Source organism: Danio rerio, chromosome 22 (genome assembly GCF_049306965.1).
Source record: "Danio rerio strain Tuebingen ecotype United States chromosome 22, GRCz12tu, whole genome shotgun sequence".
In the NCBI taxonomy this organism is placed as follows: Eukaryota; Metazoa; Chordata; class Actinopteri; order Cypriniformes; family Danionidae; genus Danio; species Danio rerio.
The window spans coordinates 21,360,611-21,378,090 of NC_133197.1; the positions used below are offsets into that span (position 1 = coordinate 21,360,611).

The following is a 17,480-nucleotide window of genomic DNA, read 5'->3' on the forward strand; positions in this document are numbered from 1 at the left end:
AGCCATCTTCATTTTGATGAATCCCCCCTTCCACCCCTACTCCTCCTCCTTTCTTAGATGGATGGCACGGTGACCAAATGGTTAACACTGTAGCCCCATAGCAAGAACATCACTAGTTCTAGTCCTTACCAAGCCAGCTGACGTTTCTGTGCGGAGTTTACACATTCTCCACGTGCTCACGGGGGTTTCCCCCGTGTTCTCCGGTTTCCTCCCACTGTCCAAAAACATGCAACTTAAGTTAATTGACTAATCTAAATCATCACCATAGACATGCTCATAGTAAGTAGTTATCTCCTGAGAGCAATTACTATCTGTTTATTAGTAACTACAACAGGGGAGTTCTCAAGATCTGCCTGAGCTCAAACTCCTCTCTTGCCTTGCAAACGGGAGGGAGTCCTGGGCTCGAGGATCTTATAAGTTCATGGCTGTCTCCCGGAACAGCATGCCAAAACAAGCTTTATAATCAATCATCAGCTAAGTGTGAACTCTTGAAAAAACAATTAAGTGGTCCCCCAAAAAACTTAAAGAATTGTTTTGCTTCAACTCATTTTAAATAAGTAGTTTGAACAAACAACAAACGTCATTTCTTGAGTGTAGAGATTTTTACAGCATGTGTGGATTCTCTTGTCCATGTCAACATGCCTAAATGCACTGAGTTGCTGCCATGTGACTGGCTCATTAAATATTTAAGTCTTAAAAAAGCAACTGAACATGTGCTCCTTTAAGAAAGTGGCTTGTGGGTGTAAATATGAATATAAGCTGCATTACGCTTTGAAATGTAAATTTCCTTGCTTATTTCCCCACTTGTCGACACAGACCACATCCTCCAAGAAACTGATGCACAGGTGTTTGTTGCAGACTCGTTCGTTTCTAATCTGAAAGCCGCTGTGTTGTTTCTGTTACTATCGAGCTTTGGGAAGTGAAGGACTCAGCTTATATAGAATATCAGGGGCAAAAGGACAACCTGTACTGATACACACACACACACACACACACACACACACACACACACATACACACACACACACGCAGATACATGATGAGTTTATCTACAAGCAACACACTCGCCACTCCCCTTCATTCTCTCCAGTGTCGCTCCATGTGTGATTAGTACAACAGATCACAGTCTACATGCTGTCCAACGTCAAAACAATATTGTCCGTGAGCACGTGCAAGTTCCTGTTATGTGTCTTTCAGGCCTTATCAAGACCTTTTCTTTAGGTTCATGTTTGACGTGCTTGTTTAAATGCTGTTGAATTTGCATTGAACAATACTAATCAGTGTCTGTTGGTATTACAATTTAATAGTACAATGCACTCTTAAAAATAAATCTTCTTTGATGGCATTGATAGTTCCACGAAGAACATTTAACATCAGTGGAACCTTTTCATTGCACAAAAAAATGTTTATAGTGAAAAAAAGTTATTTAGACTATTAAAATGTTCTTCACTCTATGAAAACTTTGATACTTAAAGACCTCTTCACTTGAAGTTTCTTGAGGAACCAAGAAGTTATTCTATGGCATGACACTCTTAAAAATAAAGGTGCTAGGAGGAACCAAAAAGATGTTTTCACAGTGATAATGACATATGGAATACATTTTTAGGTGCAAAGACCTAAAGTAAAACATAGTAAAACGTTTTATTGTTATTATTTATTGTCTGAAGAACATTTACCTAATTTAAATAACATTTCACACTTTATATGACCTGTTGTGGAATAAAAGGGTGTCAAAGAGTCTGTTGACAACTTTTATTTATAAGAGTGCATCATAAAAACCCATTTTTGTTTCTTCCTTTATTTTTTAAGGGTATATGCAGTTGCTTATATACTTAATCTAACACAAAGCTGCATAGTCTAATTAATATGTGGTCATTTACAAGGAATGCAGGTAATAACATATTAAAATCTACCCAAAATATCTGAAACTTATTGATTTGTTTACAGATTCCAATATACCCATGTAGAAATCTGATATGTCAATATATGCCAATTACATTTATGACATACAAGCTTATATTTGGATTTGCACAGTGGTTCAGTGGTTAGGACTGTCATCTCACAGCATGAAGGTTGCTGGTTCGAGTCTCGGCTGGGCCAGATGGCATTTTTGTATGCTCCCTGACCATGTTGGCGTGGGTTTCCTCTGGGTGCTGCGGTTTCCCCCACAGTCCAAAGACATGCGGCATAGGTGAATTAAATTAAATAAACAAAATTGACCATAGTGTATGAGTGCTTGTGTAAATGTGAGACTGTATGGGTGTTTCTCAGAGCTGGGTTGTGGCTGGAAGGGCATCCACTGCATAAAACATGTTGGAATAGTTGGTGGTTCATTCCACTGTGGCGACCTCTGATAAATAAGGGACTAAGCGGAAAGAAAATAAATGAATGAATAAATGTCATATATGTCAAAATATTGCAAAAAGCTTCAATAATATATATATTTTTAATTTCTAATCATTGGAATTACAATATATGTTCAATATTATTCATTAATTTAATATATTCTGTCATTGTTTTTATATTTATATATGGCTGTTCCAGTGGCTGGAAAAAGTAAACAGATTCAATAATTTTTTTTAATATGTTGTATTCATGACATATTTTATACATGTGAAATCCAAATATGAATTTGTTATGTCATGTTATGTCATTTGCATATATTTCAATGTATCAGATTTCTATATGAGTATGAAGTATTTTTATTTTCCATTTTACTTATTGAAACAAACTTCATTTTCATTAATAATGAAGTAATAAATCCAAAACATAGGTGAAAGAATGTACTGCATTCCTACAGTTATACTTTCATCCATTCATTTTCTTTTCAGCTTAGTTCCTTTATTAATCCGGGGTCGCCACAGCGGAATGAACCGCCAACTTATCCTGCACATTTTTTATGCAGCGGATGCCCTTCCATCCGCAACCCATCTCTGGGAAATACAGTTAAACTCAAAAAACTAATAAACTAATAAAACAATAGAAAGCAGAGCTCTGTTTATTTACAAAGATTGCTACAAAATGAGTACAAATTCCACAAAAAAACAACAACAACAACATATTGTATTGATGTATGTTTCTTGAACCAAAAAAACCTGCATATTATAAAGGATCATGTGACGTTGAAAAAGTACATTGAATCACAAAAATAAATTACATTTATCACTTCAACTTTAAAATAGCAAACATTATTTCCAATTGTTGGCTAATATTAGTTCACTTTGTTTTAGCTTTCACTATAACATGTATTGGTGACCATAAAAAAAATATTTTATGAATAGATGATTATTTTTCTTTTTTTTATTAATTTTTTTAAATCAAGTCTTAAACATTTGAGCAGTACTGCGGACGTTTATTTTTTAAATATGTTATTATTATGATTAATACGAAACATATGGAGCCAAATCAGTCTCAAAAATAAGATATTTACAAAATAAAATTCATACATTTGTCACATCACATTGACAAAATTAAATTTGTAAATTCAAAACACAATTCATAAATACAACACACAATGTGTGAATTCACAAGTAAAAATCATTAATAGTTTGGTCAAATGAACTGTATTTGTGTATTTTTTAATCGAGTTTTGAATTTAAGAATTGTATTTGCGTATTTATGAATAGTGTTTTGAATTTACAAATTGGATTTGTGTATTTATAAATTGTGTTTTCAATTCACGAATTTGTATTTGTGTATTTATGAATAGTGTTTTGAATTTACGAATTGGATTTGTATATTATTTATGAATAGTGTTTTGAATTTTCGAATTTGATTTGTGTATTTATAAAGTGTGTTTTATATTTACGTATTTGATTTGAGTATTTACGAACAGTGTTTTGAATTCAAGAATTGGATTGATGTATTTACAAATGGTGTTTTGAATTTTGAAATTGCATAAATAAATTTGTGTATATATATATATATATATATATATATATATATATATATATATATRTGTGTGTGTGTGTGTGTGTGTGTGTGTGTGTGTTATAAAAGATTTGATAGACCATATACAAAATGTGTAATTTTAATCAACGATATCTACATATTTAATGGATTTTGACCCAGAAATCAGCTTTCAAAGACACAAACTGAAATTAATTGCACATCTTTACACCAAATATGTAAATATATTCACATGAATTCAAGAAAGCTGTAATTTCATACATTCTTGCTAAATTGAAATGCATTATCCATTTCAGATTTTAAAGTATATATTTCTGCCCATTTATTACAAACAGCATCCATTTCTATAAACGCATTACACATGAGTCCCTATATGATTAAATAGCCCTGCTTTGGTGACTGTCATCAGTGTTAGTTAGTCAGATGTAAGTTCAATAGGAGTTCTACACAACATCCGGGCATTCCACCGCTTGCGCAGAATCGGAATGGCGGAGGTAAGTGAGCTGCGGGGCTCGGGGGAAGAACAACACAACGATTTAATCATTCAGCCGCCCCGGTACACTTTAACGGGCAGCCACGCATTAACGGGCAGCTTAAGACCGCGGCCGTTTGATCGTCCGACTCCAAAAGCGGGAAATATACGCGGTCATTAACGAGGAGGAAGTTAAAATGGGAGCACTCCTCAGCGTTTCGCCACTCTATCTGTCTCTCTCTCTGTACGCGTTCACGAGCGTTTAATTTGCCCGATCGAGTCCCGTACGAAACAACGGGAGCACTGGTGCTGAAGTGCGTCCCAGGTGCGCGCGGAGCGGGACGGATGGCAGGTCTAAAAGTTTCAAAACTTCACATACTGTCACTTGCCTCCTCGACTTCCCTAAAACTGTTTCCTTCTCGCACCGGTTTAGTGTCACAGTGCAAATGTTCAGCACTGACTACAGGAAAGCGCCTGTGCGACGACCTGCTGCAAACTTCAGTGTTGGTCGCGTACAGATGCGTTTAACGGTCGTGAAGAGGATAAACTAAAGAAAAGACAACATAAACAAGTTTCTAATAGTAAAATTCTAGATATTTTGAGTTGTGGGCGAAGTCTGGAAGTGTTTGTGAGGTAAACACTGACAGCTTTGTACAGTTTAGTGGTGAAATAAACTTTTTTTTAAAGGGAGGCTTGTTATTTGAGACAAAGATAGGCTAGATGATGTCTTGTAGTTGTGAAATTACAAATTAGTTCAGTTTATTATCAAGTTTGATACATTACCCCTCTGCTATTTTGGTCTAAACTATGTTTACTAAAGCATGTCTTGTGCTTGTGCTTTGAAATTAGAATGTTCTTATTAACGTTACTTATCTGTTATGTATTCTCTTTGAAACAATAACTTACTTTATATTACAGCTGTGCGATTTGGGGAAAATATCTAGTTGTGTTTTAGTTTTTTTTGACAGATATTGCAATTGCGATTTGAATAATGATTAAATTTAAACTTCAAGCTGATTTTAACTTAATTCAAGCTTTAGCTCAGTAATCTGTAAGCCGTGGCAACAATTCTGTGACAGCTCTTTAAATATACCTGCTTTTGTTTGGTGTATGTGACTTTGAAACCAAAATATTCCCATATTACAAATGCTGTTTTTTTATTGATATTAATTCGTCTTTTAATGCTTCTGAAGCATCATCATCCCACTTGTTAACTTGTAGTTCAGTTGAGCAATTCTGATTGGGCAGAACGAGTGTGCTCACTCAATTGGCAAGTCATTAAGCCCCGGTCAGACCACACGATTTTGGCCTATTTGCTTGACGTAGTGTGCTGTGGGTAGTCGTAAATGACAAATGTACGCCATGACACAAGATTCAATTGTATCTCATGAAATGTGGCTCAGTTCACGACGACCGATACCATGCCTGTGATGCCTCACGACACCATCGCAGAAAGTCTAGCATGTTTAATTTTCTAATTTTCTGAAGCACAGCCGGACTGGTTTTGAAGCACTTCAACTCTGATGTTATTCGTTATTCATGCATATATATATATATATATATATATATATATATATATATATATATATATATATATATATATATATACATATACACATTTCAAATTGCGATTTGATTTTGATTAATCCCACAACTCTACATTATTACATCATTTTGAACATAGTTCATGTACTATGTTTAATATGTTAGATAGTTTGTGAAGGATGGTCAAACTCTGAGAAGTGTAATGTTAATTAATATTATGGTGCTGATGAATGATTGTGTGCAATTATTTTCAGGGAATCACACAGCTGCAGTAGTTCCAGGCAGGTCTTGACTGCATTACAGTTCCATATCACTATAGGTGCGTCCCAATTTGATTTACGCACTGTTCTAAACTATTTTGTAGTGTAAATGGTGTACGTTGTGCATTCACACAAAAAGTTCTTAAAATAATAAGTGCGCTTTAAAGCAGCTCTATGTAATGTTTTCGACGTAAAAATGTCTCTAAAAATTACATCAGTAGAATTAATTTTAATTAAATGAAGTCTGCTGCAGAGGCTACCAGACCCTCCTCTTGTTGCCTGAAATAACTCTTGTAACTTTGAGTGAGTGACCCAGTGGAGCAAGGACATATATTGAATATTAAAATCACACCTTTTGTGATGTTGTATAAAAAATTTTGTGAGGTGCATGGGCAGATGTTTCGACATGGCTAATTTATCATTGACAATCATTTTATTATCCAATCAAGATAAAACCAAACCCCTAGAAGAAACCAAGCTTGTCCTTCCTCCATTATTTCTCAATTTTAGCATCCCTCCAACATATTTAAACCTGATTTTTATTTAAATTGGAGCAGGGGAGTCTTCTGATGCTGGGCTAGACACTGCACTCTGACCCCTATCTCTCCCCTGATAAGGGGTATAACACAAGTTACGGTGTTCTGATCCCTCTCCCAGACAGCATGCCAAGCAAGCATTTTTATTATTCAGTCAAATATCTGTAACTGTGAACTTGAGAAGTAAACATACATGCAAATATGAATGGCAGAAATTTATGCTAACATACTACTATTCTTTTTGTCACTGTTACTTTAGTTATTGGGAAACAATTAACAAATAATATTATGATATTTGTGGAACATAGTGTAGTGTAATACAAGCTAATTTACCTGGTTGGTGGACATGGTTTCCAAACAAGGTGTCAGCTTTTGCTTGTTTCTCAAAATGCGATGCCCACGGGGAAGTGCAGCTGTAGTTTTGTAACACTGGTTACAGACACTTGTTCTTATCAACCACAAGGGAAAGATGCGAGAGAAAGTTGCATAGTGTTGCTTTAAAAACCTGGATAATGTACTTTTTTAACTGCCAAATAGAAGTGTGTTGAATACTTCATGCATTCAAAGGTTGCAGCTTTGCTCATGTAGAGCAGTGTTCCCTAACCTTTTTATCACCACGGACCGGTCAACGCTTAAATATTTACAGCGGACTGGGAGGGAGGGTGGCGGGGGCGATGGTTCGTAGGTTGCTAGGTGACCATCAACCGTTTTTCTCAGAGGATGACAAACTGACATAACATTGCTGTCACTCTGACAAGACCGAAATGTGTATATTCCATACAAGCTGAAGCTGATCGGTCAGTTTTTTCAATGTGACTCGAGGTGTTCTCAAAGCATCTAAAAGACGTGAGCCTGCCATGCCACAGGCCATGCAAGCCGCGCAGATCAATTGGAAATAATGAACGTGTGAACATTATAAAAGACACGATATGCGAACGGCCCCTAAAAGGCTGTCGTCATTTGCGATCTCCAGCAGTTAGTCTTCTTGCACAGACATGGTGGATTCACCTGATTTGTTGACAAATAGGTTGCGGATCCATTTCTTGGCAGTTAACAGGTCCTTCATTGGACCCTTTTCCCTTAGCTAAAAAACAACTTTCCAGAGGGGTCTGTTTCTCACTCATTTTGCTGCTTGTGGGTTAAATATTTGGGCACTCAAATGACCGAGATATAAGAGAGAGAATATGGTCATTTTTTTCAATAAAAGTTTTTTCAAAATAAAAGATTGTTCAGACAGATAATAAATAAAACTGAAATAATTAATGATTTCTTGTGCGGCCCATTACCAATTGATCCAAATACCTGTACCGGTCCGCAACCCGGTGGTTGAGGACCACTGATGTAGCGGATAGGGAAGACGTATCAGGCACTAAGCTTGGGTTACTTATCTATTTTGAATCACGCATCGATTTGGTTGTTGCTCGAAAACCTAGTACTACCTATAGAGGATATTTGAGGATGAAAACCTGACAAATGTCTTGAAATACAACTTCTAAACCATGTCTTTAGGTGTGGTAACTGAAGTATAAGGGAAAATTTGATGATGGTATGTTTAATTATTTAAAAATAATGCACATCTGAGATTTTACATTCCATTCAATTCATCTTTATTTACTTTTTTACAATGTAGATCGTGCCAAAGCAGATTAACTTAGTCGAAGAAAAGAAAAGTCCATTGCAATATTTTAGATTATGAAACATTACAGCAAATCAGGCAGGCAGGAGAGTAGTGGTAGAATACTGGTGTATTTCTACTTAGATTAAATGTCACTGTTGAAGTTCAGTTTAGCTTAGTGCAGTTGCATTTAAACTTGTGTCCAAAGCGACTTACAAATGAAGAGGTATTCAATGATGTTACATGAAACGGTTCAGTTCAGTTTTGATCCTCTGAAGAGCAGCTCCACCAGCCCTAAACAAGCAAACCAGAGGTACCAGTGGCAATGAATCTAAACTTCACCAATTGTCGGAAGTGAAGAACAAACCTTGTTAGAAATCAAACTCAGTCAGGGTGACCAGTTCTCCTCTGGCCAAATGTTGTGGGCAGAGCTGCAGTCTGGATGTTGAAGACTTGAGAATGATGAGAAACTGCAGGTCAAAGTACAAAGGTCATAGGGCGAGTGTTTAACACAGAGGTTCTGTCTCTGGGGTCTTGCAGGAATCAGGCTTGTGCTCTTGGGTCACCAGTGACCACAACATCTGCTCTGGATACAGGCTGGATCCAAGATTATGTGAACCTTGTGATAATGAGAAACAGACTAACATGAGTGTAGATGACTTTCACATTGCTGAGTTTTGTTGGGAGGAGTTCTCAACTCCAGTTTTCCTGATTAATGCAGAATAACAATCCTTTAGAGGATTTGGATTTCAGAGTTATGCATTTGTGTTTTATGTGTATGCTTGCTTGTGTAAAGCGATTTGTTTTTAGTCTAGTTTTGAACTAACAGAGTGTGTCTGCCTCCCAAACTGTGCTAGAGTTTGCAGAATTTAGGTGCCAGATATGGGAATGGTCTATCCATACAGTTGATTTTGATATTACAGACCCTTTTGTCCAAAGCAGCTTACAAGCGAAAAGGTATTCAATGATTCAACATGAAACAGTTCAGTTCAGTACAAATGTCACTGTTAAAGGCTGATCCACTGAAGAACAGCTCCACCAGCCCGAAACAAGCAAGCCAGTGGCATAGAATCAAAGCTTTACCAGTTGCCGGAAGTGAAGAACATAATTTGGAAGCAATCAAGCTCAATTGGGGTAACTGGTTCTCCTCTGGCCAAAGGTCGTGGGCAGAGTTGCAGTCTGGATTTTAAAGTCTTGAGAACAATAAGAAAGTGCTGACATGGGTCATACACTCAAAAAAATGATATGTTGGCGTTAATTAACTTTTTTTTGTCCACTGGTTCCACGTAACCGAGTTAAGTTATCTTTAAGAAAGAATATTAATTTTAGTGAACTTAAGTTAGTTACATAAAGGTAATGTAATGTTGTTTAGTTCAATCAATGTAACATTTATAGTTTAGCTTTAATCAATGTAGTTATTTAAGTTCAATTATTCTAAAATTTATATTGTTATGTTTAACCAAATAAAAAAAACTGTTTCCGTTTCATTGAGTTTATTCAATAGCATTTTTACAGTTTTACACATTTTCCAGCAATCAAATGATTATCAAAATCTAAATATTGTCTTTATCTGTACATATTACAATATGTTAAAATATTAATACTATTAAAATAATAGTAATACAAGTATGAAGTAAATTTAAAACAATAAATGATTTACAAAAATATGCTTACAAAAGCATAATAAAATACACTTTTCAAAATAATACTTTTCATATATTACAAAAAAACATTCAAAAATAATATTCTGCCTTCAAATGATTTACAAAAATATACTTCGAAAAATTAAGTCTTCTTTTGTAAACTATGCTGTACCTTCTTTACACTGAAAAAGCAGATAACACTTCAGTTGTTCAAAGAAAGATTAACATTTTCAGGCAAAGTAACACGATCAGCACTACGCCTTAAATTAGACCAACCATCACAGAACATGCAATAGCTACACACATTCATCTCTGACATTTGCAACATTTCTGCACATTTGCACCAGACACTTTCTTACAACCACTCCCTATATCTAAAAAAAAAAAAAAAACACAAAAAAAACATTGTGCATAAAGTCTGCTTCACACAGGTAAGTGGGCTTGACAAACCACATGTAAAAGCATTCTTAATTCTTAACATTCTTTGTATAATTAGCACATCTTGGGTGTACAGACTCTTCTTGTTGATTTGCTGAATGTCTTCTCAGTTGTAAGTCACTTTAGACAAAAGAGTCTGCTAAATGTTAATGTAACTACTGTAGATTCATAAGGTGGTGTTGCACATCAAGGTTTGTGCTTCATCATGCCAAGCATCCTAAAAATGTCAGATAAAAAAATAAACATTTACCAACAGATCAAAGGTGAAAGGAGGAATTGGTTTAAGAGGAAAATACAAAATGTTTTTAAAAAATAATAAAATAAAATGTAAATTGCTTACCATGTACTCCCTCACTTAGGGGCTTTGAGGATGCATTCACACCTTTTTTCCACTGGTGATGTTCTAAATGACATGAAATGACAATTAGTAATTTACTAAATAATTAGTAGTTAAAATTACTAGTAATTTTTACTGTACATCATTTTAATGTGTGTATAGGCATCTAAAGGCATAGTACCTGGATGATCCACAGTCTCCTCAGCCAGATATGGGACTTTAGAGGTTGAGTTGTAAACCTGTGAGGGAGAAAATAGATGCGAGTGAGCAAATATTTGTAATAATAAAATATAATAATATAAATATATAGCATTTAGAATAATATATTTATAATAATAAAAATGAAAAAAATAAAACACTGCAAACTACTAAACTTAAAAGTTTAAACGTGTTAGATGACCAAACAAATAAGCTTACATTAAATATGTCATCATGCTAGATGTCATCCTATTTAAGTGTCACATATGCTTGTCAAGTTTTTTTTTTTTTTTTTAAGTTAACAGGCTTGAATAATAACAATGTGCCAACACCACCTTTTAATTAATATTATGTAAGTTATCAAAACTAGCATTCAAACTTGACAAACAGCTTGACACTCATTTAAAATAGAGACTATCAAATCAAAAATCAAATCACTTTTATTGTCACATTATCAGCAGCACGGGTGCTATAAGTGAAATGCTTAGACTATTCTAACATGACTATTCCTTACTACCATTGTTTGCAACTTTATTTTAGGGGAGTTAATAGTATAAAAGCTCACAGGAATGCAAAAAAACTACAAATTTATCTGTCATTAATGTGAAAAAGAAACAGGGAACATGGCAATTTCATAACAATACTATACACAAACACAACAGAGTATTACAAGGGAGTACATTAATGACTCAAATGTTGTCACAGCCTCAATATAAATACATAAAAAGTAAATAAAATCTCACCTGTGTGTCCACATTGGGCAAAGCTTTGTGCACGTTCTCAATTTGTACTGTAATCTTCATTTTTTGATTCCCATAATATGGCGCCGAGCTGAGAGTGATCGTTGTGGTTTGAATCTTCTTACTTCCTGTGTTGTTTTGAAACTGCGCATGTGCAGATATTACTCCACCTATTGACCAAAATGCAGTACTGCAGAAGCAACACAACTCCCTTTCGTTCATGTTAATTAAGCAAGCTGTTTAAATGTGAAAACTTACTTTTTCTAATTTTTTCCAACACAACACTTTTATTTTTAATACACAAACATAAGCAAATTGTTTAATTTCAATATAGTTACATTCTTTGGACCAACTAAAGCCATAATTCATTTTTTTTTAATGTAGGCTGGGTGTTTAACACAGATTTTCTCTGTTGTGCTCTTGGGTCACAGTGACCGCAACATCTGCTCTGCATGCGGGCCGGATCCAAGATTACGTGAACCTTGTGATAAGGAGAATTAGACTTACATGAGTGTAGATGCCGTTCACATTGCAGAGTCTTGTTGGGGGCTGTTCTCAATTCCAATTGTCCTGATTAATGCAGAATAACAATCCTTTAGAGGATTTTGATTTCAATGTTATGTTTTTGCTGTGGCACAATGGTTAGCACTGTTGTCTTACATCAAGAAGGTCAGTGGTTCGAGTCCCGGCTGGGTTAGTGGGCATTAATGTGTGGAGTTTGCATGTTCTCCCTATGTTTGTGTGGGTTTCCTCCGGGTGCTTCAGTTTCCCTCACAGTCCAAAGACATGCGCTACAGGTGAATTGGATAAATTAAATTATCCGTAGAGTATGAGTGCATTTGTGAATGCGAGCGTGTATGGGTGTTTCCAAGTACTAGGTTGTGGCTTGAAGGGCATCCCCTGCGTAAAAGATGTGCTGAAATAGTTGGCGGTTCATTCCGCTGTGGATTTAGATATTCAATGAATAACCAGTTCTTAAGTATTAATTAAACGCAGTGGATGTAACATCACCACATAGTGTGCATTATTTTTCCAACAATTCAATGGCTCGTCATCAATTTTTTTCTTCCATTAGACGTCTCTCTGGGTTACTTGATTGTGATTGGTCGACCAGAAAATTCCAAGGTTTACTTTTCCCGATAACAACCGATTAGACTAATAAAATGGGCTTGTCTGTGTATTATGATTCATCTTGACCGGTTATTGATATGTTTATATACATTTATGTTTATCTGTCAGTCCTCTGTTCTTGACTGTTCGGCACCATCTTATATCTGAATAATATAAATAGGTTAGCATAGACACTATTTGTTAAGACATGTTTCTTTCTGCAAGCATTACATTTAACTAAAAACATAATATTTACAGCTCAGATCAGCAGTCTTATTTAGTTTTGGTTAAAGCAGCTGTATAATAAGTGGGATAATGTACAAACAGCGAGTTGTTCTAACACAATAAAGCCTTTCAGACTTGTACAACAGCCCCTCGCTTTTTGTGTCGGCCGCTGATAAGCCTGTTGGGCTTTATTCTGTGAGAACAACCAGCTGGATGTGCATTATCACTTCAAATGCATGGCATTAATTATCCAACATATACCTTGGTCATTTGCCAAGTATTAGTCAAGTTAAAACTAGTATTATCCCTTTGCAGTGCTATATTTGACAGAATGTGTAAAAACCATGTTAGATCTGCCCACTTTGAACCAGACGCAAGCAGACAGCGATAGAAAAAGAGACTGTGTTTTGTGTATGACATGGGCATATCTAATGGCTAGTCCAACACGGAATCTGTGCGAGCAGAAATCCACGGGTTTTCGCAGATTTTTAGCACATCGAGTCTATTTATTATTTTATTTACTTTTGTAGATGTGTGTAAATTTACATTTTTTCAGTTAATTAATTTCAGTAACATTATTGACTAATTATTATTGAGATATTTTCTGTCTTTTTGTAGAGATATTATATATGAGACTTGCTTTGTTCAACTATTAAATGAATGTAATTGGATTTGCAATGGAAAAACTATATGAAAGTTAAAAAGGTGTTATTTTTTTTATTTCATATATCAAATTTTTAGTTACGATACTCCCAAAATCATTCCGCTTAAATCCGCAGATTTTTTACAAAATTCTGCACAGATATAGCAAAAAAAAAATGTCCGCAGATTCTGTCTGGCCCAACTAATGTGTTCATTTGTGTAGAATGTGTAAACTGTGTAGATTTTGCAAATTGCTCATGGTCAAACATGGTTACTGCTACTGTTTGTATATAGTGCGTGTATTTATGACTGTGAACAAGACTGACATGAACTACCTGTGCGTTAACTGATTTTTTTGGCAGAACTTTCAGTCAATAAGAAATGCAGTGTGTGTGCGGTGTATTTTGGTTTTATAACACGCTTTTGATTCAAATCTTTATATGTTAAATGGTCCTCAAATTAATCTCTAAGCTTCTATAAAGAATAGAAGTTAACAATGATTTAATGTGGTATTTTCAGTTGGTTCTATAGTTATCCTTTAAATAATCTTGTTATCAGTTTAACTATGTAACTGCTTCTTTCCAAATGTTCAAAAGCTGGTTGTTTGGATTTTTGACATAATTTTATTTCATCAGGTCAAACTGAGATGTTGTTACTAGTGGCTGACCCACAAATACTTATTTTTTTCACATGATCTTAATAGTTTGGATTTAAAAGGTTACTTTCAAATTTTGCTTGTATTTATCAATAAAATTTTAAGTTATTCTGAGTTATTTGTTTGTTGTTTGAGTGTTGATGATTGTTGTTTTCTAACTGAATTAATTTATAGTTATACTTACTAATAGGGCTGGACGATTTGGCCTAAAATCTAAATTTCAATTAATTAACATTTTAACTCGATTATGATTATTGAACGGTTATTTTAATTATTAATTTTATTTATTTATATATCATAGTTCACTGACAAGTTTTGCACATAAATATGCTCACATATTACAAGTCAGAGATTTTTGAGCGTATGATGCATTACTTGATTTTAAAATAATTGAAGTAAACACACACTATCTATTGTCTATGATTATTTATTGAACATCAATGCTGAACAACTGAAATTAAAACACATTGCCTAAACGTGGCTCTCTGGGCCGCCTACCAACGTCACCACTACCAAATCGACCAATCAAAAAGTTTGTGAAACGCATCTTTGTGTGTAAGTACATTTTTCTGAAAGGTGCGTGGGTATGCGAAGGCTGCACCAGACTGTACGTTTGTGCTTGGCAGAACTATCATATCAGAATAATATAATAAGTATAATTCAGCCTTAACAGAGCGAGGTCACATGACTTCACACACGGTAGGGAAAATATTTGAAAAAGTTTACTTGAAAAAATTTGATTGATTATAGGTTCTGAATGTCGATTTCAATTTCTTTTCGATTAATCGTCCAGCCCTACTTACTAATTAATTTTTGTTGTGCATTAGCAGTTCGAATGGGCTCCAAAGACCAACGGCACAGTCGTGTAGACATTTTCCACCAGGGCTATGTGGGGCCACTGGAGGCCCTTCCCCGGGCAACCACGTTCCTAGAGGAGGACAGGAGCCTGGTGGCTCTGCGGAGGCAGGCGGTGAAGATGGCAACCAAGTCCCAGGCAGTGAGTGGTACAGCGTCTTGCTATGCATTGATCATTTTGATTAGATCTTTGATTAGAAAAAAATTGGATTTATTATTTTTTTTATTTCCACAGGGTGGTGAGATGTCTCTTGAGCAACTACTGGCACTTTATGGGTACAAAATGCCTGATCCTGTCCTGCAACAACAGGAGCCGAATGAGCTGGCAGCCAGTCTGCCTGAAATCACACTGGACAAGGTTAAAATTCTTCTACAGTAAACACTTATAAAATGCTGCTTATTTGCATTTTTTAAATATATATGCAAGAGTTGGACAATGAAAATGAAACACCTGGTTTTAGACCACAATAATTTATTAGTGTGGTGTCGGACCTTTTTTGTGGCCAATACAGCATCGATTCATCTTGGGAATGACAGATACACAGTGGCCAGAGGGATTTTGAGCCATTTTTCCTGCAGAATAGTGGCCAGGTCACTACATGATGCTGGTGGAAGGAAAACCCCACTCCTATTAAAACACTCTAAAATGGCTCAATAATATTTAGATCTGGTGACTGTGCAGGTCATGGGAGATGGTCTACTTCACTTTTATGTTCGTTAAACCCTTCTGTCACCAGTTTAGTTGTGTATTTTGGTGCATTCTCATTCTGATACAAGGCACCGCCTTCAGAATACAATGTTTGAACCAATGGGTGATCCAGAATGGTTCAGTAGTCATTGGCATTGACTTGCCCTTCTTGCTCAAGAATTGGGCCTAGGGAACACCTTGACATTGCAGCCCAAACCATCACTGATCCACTGCCATGCATCACTCTGGGCATGAAACAGTCTGGATGGTACGCTTCTTTCTTCCACATTGTAACTCTCCTAAATGTGGGAAAGGCAGTGAAGGTGGACTCATCCGAGAAAAAATATGTTCCCTGTTGTCCACAGCCCGAGATTTTTGCTGCTGGCACCCTTGAAACCAGCGTTTGGCACTGGGATGAGTGACCAAAGGTTTGGCTATATGTTGCATGTATGTTGACCCTGTGTGGCTCCCGATGAACAGTTTTGGTGGAAACAGGAGAGTTGAGATGCACATTTAATTCTGCAATGAGTTCGGCATCTGTGGTTGTATGTTTTTGGATACAATTCGGGTTAGTACCGGGACATCCCATTTTAGATAGTCCACAGTTACTCCTGTTGGATGTAATTCGTCCTTCTGGGTAGTATGCTGGCATTACTCTGAATACTGTGGCTCTTGATACATCACAAAGACTTGCTGTCTTGGTCACAGATGCGCAACAACAGTTTGAACTTATAAACTCTGTCACCCATAATATTGTGTGCATTGCAATATTTTTAACAAAACAGTGCGATTACTCTGCTAATTAAACCTTCACACTCTGCTCTTACTGGTGAATGTCCAATCAATGAAGAAATTTAGCCATAAAACCTCCAACACTAAATAGTGTTAAAATAATAATAAATAATAACACTAACCAGTGTTTCAGTTTTATTGTTCAACCCCTGTATATATAGAAAGAAAAGCTTATAAACCTTTTTATTGCCAGAAAATATTAATTTCTTGTATTGTTTACCTTTCAAGATCTAAAAGAATTTTAGTTGTGGTTATACTATGTTAAAAAAAAACAGAAAACCCCTTTTATGGTGATCAAAGAGAGCAGCAGTGATTGTAGCACAAAGAAAGTTTTCATCTACAATTTCTGAATGCTACAGAAGTCAAAATTTAGTACAAAGTGTACAGGACATTTAATGGAATGACCCTAACAAATGTGGCCACAGGACATCAATAGCCTCACACAGGACATCAATAGCCTCATACAGGGAAAATTTTGCCATAATTTTTTTGTGTTTTTTGCAGTTGGGTTTAGATCAAGACTCTTGAACTTTCCATTTCATTATTTTTATTTCTTTCCTGCTCGGTGAACTACTTTACCCATTTTGCTGTGTGATGGGGTTCATTGTCCTCCATGAAAACTGCTAACTGATTGGGTGATGAATGCAGCAACTGCATGATTCAGAAGGAAATTTTGATAAACATTTGCATTCACTCAGTCATATATCTTTATTAGAGGCCTCTAAATTTAATCTGTGCTCTTTTAAAAAAAAGAAAAATATACATATTTATATTTTTATTTATTTTTTATTTTTTAAATATGTCCCAAATTATGTTTAAC

The 17,480-nt window shown here is 35.5% G+C and overlaps 1 protein-coding gene and 1 long non-coding RNA gene across 10 annotated transcripts in view; one reads left to right on the forward strand and one right to left on the reverse strand.

Moving 5' to 3' along the window:
* The first annotated feature begins 4,316 nt into the window (after nucleotides 1-4,316).
* mier2 (mesoderm induction early response 1, family member 2) overlaps nucleotides 4,317-17,480 on the forward strand; it is a 31,853-nt gene continuing 18,689 nt past the window's right edge. For 2 of the 9 annotated variants that reach the window (XM_068216336.2, XM_021469344.3), the window contains exons 1-4: nucleotides 4,317-4,403; nucleotides 6,181-6,245; nucleotides 15,153-15,322; nucleotides 15,416-15,538. In XM_068216336.2, the coding sequence (XP_068072437.2) occupies nucleotides 15,161-15,322; nucleotides 15,416-15,538 (285 nt within the window). In that variant the 5' untranslated portion in view covers nucleotides 4,317-4,403; nucleotides 6,181-6,245; nucleotides 15,153-15,160. 9 annotated transcript variants of the gene reach the window in all.
* Nucleotides 9,814-11,825, reverse strand: LOC141380321 (uncharacterized). Its single transcript, XR_012398172.1, has 4 exons — nucleotides 11,697-11,825; nucleotides 10,937-10,994; nucleotides 10,759-10,821; nucleotides 9,814-10,635 (listed from the first exon to the last, which is right to left on the reverse strand). It is a non-coding gene; the product is annotated as an uncharacterized lncRNA (long non-coding RNA).